This window comes from Nematolebias whitei, chromosome 12, assembly GCF_014905685.2.
Source record: "Nematolebias whitei isolate Nwh7 chromosome 12, NemWhi1, whole genome shotgun sequence".
NCBI classification, from domain to species: Eukaryota; Metazoa; Chordata; class Actinopteri; order Cyprinodontiformes; family Rivulidae; genus Nematolebias; species Nematolebias whitei.
In genome coordinates, this window is record NC_056509.1 from 47,128,804 (window position 1) to 47,142,397 (window position 13,594).

Genomic DNA, 13,594 nt, shown 5'->3' on the forward strand with positions numbered 1-13,594 from the left:
CCTTCAGAGTCTCTGGCCAGACGTTTCCTTCAGAGTCTCTGGCCAGATGTTTCCTTCAGAGTCTCTGACCAGATGTTTCCTTCAAAGTCTCTGGCCAGACGTTTCCTTCAGAGTCTCTGGCCAGACGTTTCCTTCATAGTCTCTGGCCAGACGTTCCCTTCAGAGTCTCTGACCAGATGTTTCCTTCATAGTCTCTGGCCAGATAATCCCTTCAGAGTCTCTGGCCAGATGTTCCCTTCAGAGTCTCTGGCCAGATGTTCCCTTCAGAGTCTCTGGCCAGATGTCTCCTTCAGAGTCTCTGGCCAGATGTTTCCTTCAAAGTTTATGGCCAGATGTTTCCTTCATAGTCTCTGGCCAGATGTTTCCTTCAGAGACTCTGGCCAGATGTTCCCTTCAGAGTCTCTGGCCAGATGTTTCCTTCAGAGTCTCTGGCCAGACGTTCCCTTCAGAGTCTCTGGCCAGATGTTCCCTTCAGAGTCTCTGGCCAGATGTTCCCTTCAGAGTCTCTGGCCAGACGTTCCCTTCAGAGTCTCTGGCCAGATGTTCCCTTCAGAGTCTCTGGCCAGATGTTCCCTTCAGAGTCTCTGGCCAGATGTTCCCTTCAGAGTCTCTGGCCAGACGTTCCCTTCAGAGTCTCTGGCCAGACGTTTCCTTCATAGTCTCTGGCCAGACGTTTCCTTCATAGTCTCTGGCCAGACGTTTCCTTCAGAGTCTTTGGCCAGATGTTTCCTTCAGAGTCTCTGGCCAGACGTTTCCTTCAGAGTCTCTGGCCAGACGTTTCCTTCAGAGTCTTTGGCCACATGTTTCCTTCAGAGTCTCTGGCCAGACGTTTCCTTCAGAGTCTCTGGCCACATGTTTCCTTCAGAGTCTCTGGCCAGACGTTTCCTTCAGAGTCTCTGGCCAGATGTTCCCTTTAGAGTCTCTGGCCAGACGTTTCCTTCAGAGTCTCTGGCCAGATGTTCCCTTCAGAGTCTCCGGCCAGATGTTTCCTTCAGAGTCTCTGGCCAGACGTTTCCTTCAGAGTCTCTGGCCAGACGTTTCCTTCATAGTCGCTGGCCAGACGTTCCCTTCAGAGTCTCTGGCCAGACGTTCCCTTCAGAGTCTCTGGCCAGATGTTCCCTTCATAGTCTCTGGCCAGATGTTCCCTTCAGCGTCTCTGGCCAGACGTTTCCTTCAGAGTCTCTACAGACCTGGTTTGTTTGTCCGCTCCGTTTTATCTCGAGGAAGAGAGAAGCTGCTTCTTTGGGTGCAGGTCAGGCTGCTGACCCAGCCAGAACCTTCCTGGGTTCCTTTCCTGCAGAGTTTCAGAACATTTGTTCTCTGCTTCACTTCTGCACCGTTTAAAAACTGAATTCTACATTAATGCCAAGAATAAAGAAGATCCAAAGACTGAAGAGTGTCTGACACTAATTTTAACTTTGATCTGGTTTAAAAACTAACAAAATGAATATTTAAGAGTCAAACATCACAAGTTTCCAATTAAAGAACCATTCTGAGATCAGCTTGAAGGTTTTGCAGGGACTTCCTGGAGGTTCCGCGCAGACAGGAAATGACTTCTGGTTTTCACCTGAAGGGGCGGAGCTCTGCAGGTGGAGTTCTCCTTCACTGATGTCACGTTTTATTTTCAACAGAACTTCTTAAAAAGCCTCAAACAAATGGAACATGATGAGACATTTGATCAGCTGAATACAAGACGGCACTGCTCCAATTCACAAACGACAAAGTTGCAGTTTCAGCCTTTAGCTGCCTCAGCGCTGGGTAAGAAACAGCCGAAGGTGAAAAGCTCGAGGAACAAACGTCTGCTCCGAGCTCAGCCAAAGAGACAGCAAGGAGAAAAGAAGAAACAAATGAAACGAGAGAAAATGCATTTCCTGTGAAAAAGAAGTGTGAACGCTTATTGATGAAAAAGTTGCTGAAAAACAGCTGAAATGTAGCTGAAATGGAAGAACAAGCCTAAATTAGCAGAAGAAAGGAGAAAACACATATTTGCTGAATGTGGTTTAAGAGAGCAGAAACTAGCACAAAATTTTGGAAATTAGCTAAAAATGCTGAAATGAGAAAAAAAATTGCTGAAAGTAGCCGAAAGGCCAGAAAGAAGCTTAAACTACCAGAAGGAAGTAAAGAGCTGAAATTAGCTTAAAAAAATGTGAAATTACCTGAAACATCTAACAACAGCATCAAAAGAGTTAAATAGTAGCTGAAAGAGCAGAGAAAGCTGAAACTTGGAGAAATAAGCTGAAAGGAGCATAACAAGCTGAAATTAGCAGAAAGAAGTTAGAAGAAGCACAAAAACGTTGTTGTTAGCAGAAAGAATCTGAAAGGAGCACAAAACAGCTGAAATTAGCTGAAAGTAGCTGAAAAACATCAAAGTTCATGCTTAATAATCCAGGTAGAAAATCCAACAAAGTTGAGTCATGTCATCTGGATGGTTTCTTGTTTTAGCTGAAAAAGTTTAAATTATCAGCAGGAAGCTGAAAGAAGCTGAAGCAGAACAAAACGTGAAAGGAGCAGTAAAAGGTTGTAAACACATCTAAAGACTTGAAGGAGGTAAAATGAGCTAAATTCATTTTCTATGAGAAAAAATTGGCAGAAAAGGCTAAATATTTCAAAAAGCTAAAGTTGCACCAATAGCAAAAGTCAAAGCAGGATTGTTCTGAAAGAGCTGAAGGTTTTTATTCATGATGTTGAAATAGATGAAAACTGCGGGACGAGGATCGCACTGAAAAACGTACGAGAAGAAAAACGGACGACAGTCGAGCGGACGCTTCGTAAATGTTCACACAGTTAGAACACGGAGCAGTTCTCACCAGAGTCCAGGTGACTTGAAGCACGTTGACCCCGTCCAGCTCGAGTATCACAGATTTGTGGCATAATGAGGAGTAATTAGAAGGTGCATTAGAGGCCCTGAAGGCTCTGGAGCTCCCTGAGCCAGTGGATTTATGTCCACACACACACACACACACACACACACGCACACACACACACAGAACAAAAATATAAACAACACTTCTGTCGACCAGACCTCGGCGACCCAGGTCGGGGAACTGGGAACCTGTTAAAGAAAAACATTCTTGTTTACGTTGTTTACTCTGAAAGAGCCACGCTCGACAGCAGGAGGAGAGTTTTAACTGGTGTTTACTGGCAAGGCCAGATTTTCAGGACTGGTTACATGAATGTACATGAAGTACACACATGAAGACGAGTCACGAGCAACTGCCCCGAGCTGCGTTACACGCTCGCTTTTATAGCCTTATCAGTTCAGCTGAGTTCACAGAGCGCAGCCACTAACCCAAACATATGGTTCATGGGCAGAGATCAGATTCTCAAGACCATCTATAACCTTTGACCTTTGACCAAAATGTCTCTGACAGAACCCCACCAACGTCTCAGCCCAGCGACATCCTGGTTCATCAGCTGCAGGCACATCCATTGTTCATTTCTAAAAGTTTGATTCAAATCCATCCAGTGGTTCATGAGATATTTTGCTAACAGACAAATGCACACGATCCCGTCTTTTAAACTAATACTGCGGCAGAAATCTGAACGTAGAGCTGAGGAAGCTTCCTGCTGCTGCGTTCAGTCACACATCAGATCTACTGCTGCTGATGGAGAATGAACATAGCAGTCAGATGGGTGTCCTCCTCCTCCTCCTCCTCCTCCTCCTCCTCCTCCTCCTCCCTCCCTTCCTGTCTGTCCAGCAGGACCCTGTGAACTCAGCAGGTGGACAGAGGAGGACGGGTCCGTCACAGAGAGCCAGCTGCTGAGAACGTTCAGTTAAAGGTCAGAAATGGACCGGTTGGTCTGCAGAATCAGAACCATGTGGTCATGTGACCCGGTCGGTCTGCAGCAGCAGAACCAGAACCATGTGGTCATGTGACCCGTTTTAAAGGTGCTTCACCTCCAGCTTGACTCCACCTTTCAACATGGCAGGTGTCAGGAAACTGAAGCTTTTTGATGATGAAGGCCAGTTTGATGAAGATGAGCTGAGCCTCGTCTCCTCGTCCATCCGAGCGGTTCTGGATTCGTTTGTTTGTGTCACAGAGCGTCTCGGGGGGGGGGGGGGCTCCATGGTAGAATAATGGCCGACTGTTCTACGAACACAACGGAGCTCTTTAAACCTCCTGAAGTGTCGTCGTGAGGCGACGGCACAGAAACGCCGGGATCATGCACCACGCTTCTGTCTGCTCCGGTCTCACCGATACCACCACGACACAAACAAACAAACAAACAAACAAACAAGCACGCCGATCATAACAAACTTCCTGTTCCTCAGACCGACAGTTTCTACAGAAAAACATACTTCAGATAAGAAACCTGTTTCACCAGATGATCTCAACATTTGAACGTGATAAACTGAAACACGCTTCAACTCACAACACGCCATCTGCACGTTAGGGTGAAACATCTACAATTATAAACAACAACATTATACGCAACAATCTATAGCAATGACCCTGTAGAAACTTTGACCTTGATCTGTGACCTTGACCTTGAAGCCGTCTCTGTCTGATGATGCGTACATGTTTGAAGTTTCATTAATTAACTTGAGCTGATCAGAAGTTATGGGCGGGGCAAGAGGACGTTTACAGAGCATGTCCCGCCTTTGACGGACGTACAAAAATAAACGTCAGCAGCGTTTCTCTTCGTTTACGTGTCTTGGCAGGACGATCATATCTTCTGTGACTTTTTTTTGGGGGGGGGTTTGTGGAGACAGAGTCATGTCTGTGTTGTGGGTTGTTTGTACGGGGGGGGGGGCTCAGCATGAGGGAACTGCTACGTCTACCTTTAGCTAGCACTTCTGTATTACCGTATTTTTCGCTGTATAAGTCACAGTTTTTTGCATAATTTACGTGTCCTGCGACTTGTACACCGAAGCGACACATTTATGTTTTTTTCTCATATTTATTAACAATTTTTGACAGAGATATGACAGTTTTCATTAATTCTGACTGAAAATATTGAACACTACCATTTTCAGCCACTAGATGGCAGCAGAGCAGTATGGCATGCCGTTGTATCATGTAATAGATAAAAGTGGCTATTAATGACACAATTGGACCGATGTGACTTACAGGCCGGTGTGACGTGTACGGCAGAAAATACGGCACATCAGCGCCGACAGTTGTCGACCGGGGATGGGGGGGGGGGGGGCAGTTCTGTTGACAGGGCGGGGCGCCCTCTTGTATAATGGTGAGGAAACAGCTTCAGTACAAATTGATGGACAGACAGCAGCAAATACACATCTGTAAATAACTAAAACAACAAAAAGTAAAGATAAGAACTCATTGAAGCTGATTTTACATGAACCCTGACGGGTTAGAAAAAGTTAAGTTAAACTAAACTAAGATGTAAAATAAGCTAAAGAAGAAAAGTAACGCGTGACGCCCCTCTGAATGTGACCTCCACGATCACAGGTATGTTCACAGGTATGTTCACAGTGTGAAGAAACACGACTCGGACACGTTGGAACGCCTCACCTGACACACAACTGCTGTTACACAACCTGCGTGTTGCAGTTGTGTGACTCAGAGCTGCGGATCAGTCCTGTAAGGAAACAATCAGACGCTCTGATCTCAGACTCCCGCAGCGCTGCAACAGGAAGCAGGGGGCACCACTTCCTGTCAGTGGGACTGATCCAGGATCAGCAGGTGAGTCACAGGTTGAGAAACTGAAGCAGGTAAGCACAGGACAGAGATTCACTCGTTCTCTGGCGGGGCGGGGCGGCGGGGGGGGGGGGGGGTATCAGTGAGGAGCCTCTGAACTTTACATCCTGTTGTAAAGTTTACTTTACAGCCAGCTTCAGAGTTACGTAAACTCGGAGCAATGTTCTCACGCCTGGGTGCGCTTGTGTTTAATCTGGACTAATGAGGATGAAGCGGGCTTAATCCAGCACGCAGAACCAACTCAAACAGATTAACACTCACAACAACACAACAACCTGAGTGGACTAATCAGCCGCGTCGTCTCCATCAGCCGAACACACAGCCGACACGACACATTCAACGTGACGCTCACACGACCCGAAGAGGAGAACGTGTGTGTAAACTGTGATGTAGAGAAACCGACTAAAGACGAGCAGGAAGTCGCACTGCGACCACTTCCTGCAGAAAAACACTCCCGAGGACAAACTCATACACTCAGTACTTCTGATAGTACTGCAGTACTGCAGGACAGTACCTAAAGATGAAGTATGTTGTAATTATGGGCTGAATCATTTCCCAATCAGAGCAAATGGAGGTGAACTCAAAGACTTCCAGTTTCCTCCACAGAGCAGACCAGCACCCGTTTCAACCTTAAGCAGAATAAACCAGCGTGTGTTGCCATGGCGATGGCAGGGCACGAGTGGCGTTACGGCCCCTAACTTATGTAACACGGTCAGTCGTTCCCATGGCAATTAGGAGTTAGAGATTAGTTTCAAATACAGAGACAATCAATACTCAATAATCAGACCAGCTTGTTTCTATGACTGGACCAAAACTGACCCTGGATCAGATGCTTGAGCGTCAAAGAGCACCCCCCCACCCCCACCCCCACCCAGCCAGACTCAGTGCAGAAAACGGACGATTTAAGCAGCAGCTGGGATCCCCCTCTGATCCTGCAGCTGGTTCTGCTCGTTCTATCAGAACAGAACCAGCTGATCCGTCATCCAGACATTGCTGCAGATCTTTGAAGAACAAACAGAACCTGAGAGTTTACCGGACCTGAACGACGCAGCGGGTCCGGGTCACCTGCAGGACTGAAAACACCTGAACGTCTGAGCTGCAGCTGGAAAATCACAAGCCTACCTGCACAGAAGAACCAGGACCAGGACCAGGACTGCTCCGGTCTGACCTTCCTCCGGTCTGTTCAGTCCAGCAGAATACACCTGCTGCCCTGACAGGAGGGGGCGGGGCCTAATCCAATTAGCCTGAAGCGAGGAGCAGAGAGAGTCGCCACCTCTTGGACTTAACAAGACCTGAACCCAAAGCTGGACCTTTGGTTCAGCAGCAGAACTTCCAGCTGCTTCGTTACGCTCACGTCCTCTCCCTCACACACCTGAGCTGTCCGACCTGCAGGTGCGACGGCAGCAGGACTCTCGCTCTGTTGACTGTTCACATCCACTCTGACAGCAGCTGATCAGGGATCAGCTGGCTCTCTGAGGAGCCGCAGGTCCAGGATCAGAGCCACATGGGGCTCTGAGGTCTCTCAGGTGACTAAATTAGAAGAAAGCTCCACTTCAGAGTTTGTTCTGACGTTTTATTTATAAATCACTGGTTTAGTGAGTTAAACTGGATGTCATTTTTACAGCTACTGATCGAAGCTTTGGTGTGGTAGTAGCTGAGAGTCATCCCCAACGCACACACAGAACACTAACCGTGGCAACAAAAGGTCATTCCTTCAAGAATGATTAGTTTTACTTCTTTTGGTTTCCATAAAACCATAAACCTAAATCATCTTATCGTCCATCTTTAGAAAAAACACTTCATGGAAACTCTGCTCCCTGATTGGACGGTCTGATTGTGACATCATCCAATCAGTCTGAAGGAAAACGATCTGTGAACGTTCGTTTACGAACTCTAAACCCTGCAGACCACCCGAGCAGGTGTGATTAGACACCAGGCTGCAGGAAGAGATGATGGGCGGAGCCTCCGTCCTGCCAGGTGACAGGAATGCACCTGCTCTGAGCTGAACGTGGACATGATCGATGATGAAGAGGAGTTTCTTACCTTCACCCATCGGGTCGGGACAGGCAGAGCTGCGAGATCCTTCCGGCATCGCCTGCAAACATAAACACAGACAGGACGTATGACCCGAGGACAACACACACTGATGACGGCCTCGTGGTCAGCATCACCTCTAATGAACACAAACAGCGTCTGTGACAAACTACAGGTGAGTCAGGTGAGTGGGGTCATGTGACCAGCTTCAGCTGCGTCCGCACTTTGATGATGGAGGCAAAACAGGACACCAGTGAGCGAGACGAGGACACAGAACCGGACGGACAGCCTTGGAAAGGATTATTTTTCCACGACAGTGAGCTGCGTCGTCTGTGAAAACGCTCATTTTTTAATCTTCACATGAAAACACCAAATCTTCACCAGATCTGAGCAGATTAAACAGTTCACGTGAACATCCTGATGCACGCGCACGTGAACCAACACATGCATCACTGGACACAGAAAGGCCCAGTAAGGTTCACTGCCAGGTGCCGTCCAACAAATTCTTCCCTTTTTATTTCTGAACCAAACAAGGTTCTGATGTTTTATGTGAAACTGTTTTTGTTGACATGCACGTGGCTGTAATCATTTCCTGTTCAGGCTGGTGTGTGAGGTGGAAAAACCTGTGCAGGTATGGTTTCCATGGTAACAGAATCAGAGAATCCAGACTTAAACATCACTCAGACCAGACTATAAATGTGAGCTGGTTACCACGGCAACGTCTTGAGTATATTTTATTTTTACCAAATACAATGACTTGCTTCTTATGGAGCAAAAACAGCTGGGTTCACTGCACCGGACTTCCGTTTGAAACTCCATCCTTTAGTGTAGTTTGGTTTCTCTGCAGGACCCTATCCCATCAAGCTTCTCCTTGTAGCACATCTGAAACATCTCAGCACTAGTTTGGTTTCGGCTCTCTAAAAGTTAGAGAACATCTGCATGATTTCATAAAAACAGCTGGTTTAAGTGCTGCCCTGCTGTTTCTTGTTAGTCTAGTCCTAACGGGGCGGGAAGCGCAACAGAAAAAGGAAAAGTATAAATTTAAAAAACAAATAAAGTTGGTTCTGTTTGAAGCACATGCCGAATTAAAGGCGGATTCATGTTTATCACAACTGAACCAAACTGTTTACCTACTTTGCTTATAATTCTAGGAACAACACGCAAACCTTAAATTACGCGTTTCCCAATGGAGGTTTGCGCTGGCGCATCCATCTGGATCCCCACATGCACGCCCCGGCGTGAGCTCCACCTTTAACGAACTCCGTTAAACTCTGAAGTTCGATCAGACGGAACCGAACATCACCCACGGTTCTGGTTCCGATTCGTAATAAAGGGCCCGGAGTGAAAGTTTATCGGGTCTGTTACTTCCGTGTGGGAGGGGGGCGACGGACCCATCCGTGACAGACAGCCTGGGAGGGAACACGCACTCCCTGGACGCACGGACGGACCGGCACCGAGACTCGGGTCGTGAAGCAGAACGTGTGGCCTCACCTGTGCGCAGGTTCGGGTCCAGTCCCAGGTGAACCCTCCAACTCTCCGCAGCGTTTAAAACACAAACTAATCGTTTCCTCGAACTCTGATCCCCCTCACTGCGCATGCGCACCGTTTCAAATTTACTTACTTTTTCAAGAGTTTTCGTTAAATTCACCTCCTTAAATTCTGAGTTTGACCCAAGAAGACAATAACCAGGATCAGAGAGTCTGACTGTATGAAGGCAACATATATATTTAATTAAATTTTGTTTTAAATCAAAGTTTAATTAAAGTTGCTGTGCACACGGTGGCCACTAGAGGGAGCCAGAGCTCCGGGTCAGGGATGTTTCCGGTTCTTGGAAAAATGCAATTAAAAGTGTTAATGTTAGTGTTTTTAACATCAGGAATATTTGTTCATTTTTTTGTTACATTTCAGTTTCCTTGTTATACTTTTAATTTTTAGATAATTTATAATCAGAAAAATCAGCTTACTGACACGCTGTCATGTTATCTGTTGTCAAACCAGCCTGACATAAATGCAGGTGTTTGAAACTGAGCAGTTTTTGGATTCGAGTGCGTTTCTTTCTCAGCCTGTAATGGTCAAAAATAAACTGTTAATGACTCATCGTGCAGGGAGTGGGTGCACGCTACCAAAAGTAATTCTGGAGATGATTGTCTGTGGCCTGCTGCACAAACAAACAGTGTTCAGGTTCTGCTGAAGTCTCAGGTTGGACTGCAGCAGAGATAAAGTTATTGCACAACACGCTGCCATCAGATGGACAAGTTTCAGCCCGCCAGAGGACAACAGATTTCACCACCACCTCTTCCTGAAAGCCTCCGTAATGAAACTGCAGAAGAGTAAAACTATGACAAAGGTTCAGTTACTGTGAAAATTAAATGAAACTAGAGAAACTGCATTTCCTGTAAAAATAAAGTGTGAATGTGAATTGCTGAAAAGGTGCTGAAATATAGTCGAAATGGGAAGAACACGCCTAAGTTAGCAGAAGAAAGCAGAAATAACACATTTGCTGAATTAGGTATAAATTAGAAATTAGGTTGTTTTTTTTTTTAATTGAAAATTAGTTAAAAATGGCTAAAATTTGCACAAAAAATAGCTGGAAAGTAGCTGAAAAAGCAGAAAGAAGCTTAAACTACCAGAAGGAAGTGGAAGGAGCTGGGGGGGGGGGGGGGGGGGGTGGAATTAGATGAGAAAGCTAAATTTGGCACAAAGCAGCTCAAATGTAGCTGAAATAGCAGAAAAAGCTAAAAGTAGCAGAAAAAAGCTGAAAGGAACATAAGCTGAAATTAATAGAAAGACTAGGCTGAAAGCAGCAGAAAACTTCAATTTATTTGAAAACAGCTGAAATTAGCTAAAATGCGTATCTGAAAATGTAGAACAAGCATAAACTAGTAGAAGAAAGCAGAAAGAACACATTGGCTGAAAGAAGCAGAAATGAGCACAAAAAAGTTCAATCTTAAAAAAATAATAATAAAAAAAAAGGCTGAAAAGTAGCTAAAAAAGCAGAAAAGGGCTGAAATTACCAGAAGTGGAGAATTGGGCTGAAAAATAGTAAAAATGAGTGCAAAAAAAAGTGGAATTAGCTGAAAAAGCTAAGTATAAAACAGCTAAATAGTAGCTGAAATAGCAGAAAAAGCTGAAACTTGCAGAAAGAAGTTAGAAGCACAGAAGATAGTTAGTAGAAAGAATCTGAAAGAAGCACACAACAGCTGAAAAAAGTTTAAATTAGCAGCAGGAAGCTGAAAGAAGCTGAAGCAGAACAAAATGTTAAAGGAGCAGTAAAAGGTTGTAAACACATCTAAAGACTTGAAGGATGTAAAATGAGCTCAGTTCAGTTTCTATGAGAAAAAAAATGTCAGAAAAGGCTAAATATTTCAAATATTTCAAAAAGCTAAAGTTGCACCAACACCAGGAGTCACAGCAGGCTTGTCCTGAAAGAGCCGAACGTTTTGATCATGATTTGTTGAAATGGATAAAAACTGCGACGAGAACGATGCAGAAAACTGTACGGCAGTAAAATGGATCACGAGTGAATGCTTCATAAACATTTTAGTGTTAAGATTTATTTTTATAAATCTGTTTTAACATTTATTCTTACATTTCTTTTCCACCCGAGGATGTTTGGAAACTGGCCAACAGTAAATCATTTGACAAGAATCAGTTTAACTAACATCTTTTTTACTTTAAATACAAAACACTGTCATTTATTACTTGCTGCTGATGGAACTTGATTAATTTTAGTGAAGCTTTGTGGTTGTTTTCATTAGATGTAAAGTTTTCCAATTAAAAGTTAATTCAGTCAGAAATTCAAAGCTGGACACAGACGTTGAGTTTCCGTCTAGATTTATTAGCAAACATTAAAAATGAACCAGCAGAGGTCGATAAAACACTTGACTTCATATTTACAGACACAAAGTGCTTTCAATCTGAATAAACCTGAGACCCAAACACTGATTCATAAATAGATTCAACAGGAAACAATAAAAAACAGGACAGACCTGAGAAAACGCTGCCCACCCGTCCTGCAGCTGATCCACTAAAGTCAGGCTGATGGGAACTGGTTTCATTTCAAAAGTTCATTCTGAAGCTAAACTGCTGATCTCTCCGTTTGTTTGGTCGTTAAAAAGTCAGACTTGTTTATTCTAATAACTTTTCACTGTAAATAATAACGCCTGAACACTACTGAGGTAAAATCATGAAAAATGAAGGCGGATGAACAAGAAAACCTGAAATATTTACAGAATAAAAGCACAGAAACGACCGGCAGGCTGAGATCCAGCATGGAGGAAATGACATCACAGAGGTTTGGTGGTGCTGTTGTACACCAGCGTGTCCTGCTCCGACAGCTCCACTCGACCCGGACTCGACGCGGCCGCCCCACGGTTGCGGTTCTTGCGGGAGCGCAGGAAGCAGTAGCCCAGGATGGCCAGCAGAGCCAAGATGGCCACCGACAAGAGCACAGCCAGAGCGATGGAGCCTGAGGAGGAGATGGAGGGTCACTTCCTGTCAGCTTGAAGTACTACAGTACTTCCACTTTACTGCGGTACAGCGCTCTGAAGTACTTCACGGTGAAAGGCTAACTACGGTGGAACGAAAGGGACAAAACTCAGCAAACCTCCAGTCTCCTGATTTTTGAATTCCTGAACCATGAGGGTCTGAATACAGAGGATGAAGCACCCTTTCAGTGTCTGTTGCTGTTCACACTGGAGCTGCTGCAGTGCTCCTCCTGAGCTGTAGGTGGCGCCAACGCTTACACAACACCGCCAACTAGCAGGAAAAAGATCTGCTCACACACCAACATAACACTTTGTTTTTCTGTTTCCAGGCTATTAATTTAAATATTTGTTTTTTTCCTGTGCAAAGGTTTTTAAAATCGATTTATTCCCTAAACTGTGTCGGCACGTCTGCTCTGCCGGTGTGCTCGGTCCAGATCAGTCGCTGCAGAGCCCAGTCAGTCGCAGACCGTCTCAAGTCCTGGACAGGAAACGTTCACTGGAAGTTGAAGCTGAAACGAAACGAGCGCCCCCTGGTGGCTGGCTGCAGTAAGTTCTCATGACGTAGATTAATTACCAGACCAATAATAAAACTTTTTAATCTACCAGTGTTCTCTCCTACAGATGACCTAACTGCAGTTCAAAGGTTCAGGTTCTAGTTTAATTCTTTGTTGCTAAATAAAATATAATAAAAGTGACCAGGAGGGAAGGAGGTGGATTTTTCTGCTGCACGTGTAATAATGTGGCTTTGTTTTTATTTGCATGTTTAAACTTGTTCCTCTGTTCATTTGAGGCTGCCACCAGTGACGCGACCAGAGACATCTGGCAGCTCACACAGGTGTTCCCCATCAGCCATAATGACATGGGAGCCAAGAATGGGAAATAAAAAGCGCGAGACGATGAAGCCAAGGGGTGTCAGCGTGAGAGAGCGGCGGAACGGCGGATGCGCGCAGCCACCGCCGAGGGGCGGGAGGGTGCGTCGGCCAGGGAGCGCAATGGTCGGGTACACAACCACCGCTGAGCAGCAACAGCCGGGGACCATCTGGTCAGCAGGTGACCAGAGACTGAAGGCGCCGTGACGAAGAGCAGAGACTAGCGGGGGTAAGGACGCACCGAAGAAACCAGTTGAGCTGGTCGGCACGGTGGATCGTGCCCGGTTGGAGGGTGCAGTCGTCCGGGTCTGGTGTCGGAGGACCGAGCGTTGGAGTTCGCCAGAGCTCGAGGTCGCCATGGGACGCCGAACTCAAGGAGGTACGAGCGCCGGGTGAGGTCGAGGCTGTGGAGGGACCGAGGCCGAGGAGGGACCGAGGCCGAGGCTGTGGAGGGACCGAGGCCGAGGCTGTGGAGGGACCGAGGCCGTGGAGGGACCGAGGCCGAGGCTGTGGAGGGACCGAGGCCGTGGAGGGACCGAGG

At 46.0% G+C, this 13,594-nt stretch overlaps 1 protein-coding gene across 1 annotated transcript in view; it reads right to left on the reverse strand.

The window, feature by feature from the left end:
* Positions 1-11,386: 11,386 nt before the first annotated feature.
* The window catches only part of spint1b (serine peptidase inhibitor, Kunitz type 1 b), an 11,156-nt gene continuing 8,948 nt past the window's right edge, over positions 11,387-13,594 (reverse strand). Inside the window, exon 10 of the mRNA XM_037685676.1 lies at positions 11,387-12,165. Within this exon, the coding sequence (XP_037541604.1) occupies positions 11,984-12,165 (182 nt within the window). The 3' untranslated portion in view covers positions 11,387-11,983. The remainder of the gene's footprint in view (positions 12,166-13,594) is intronic.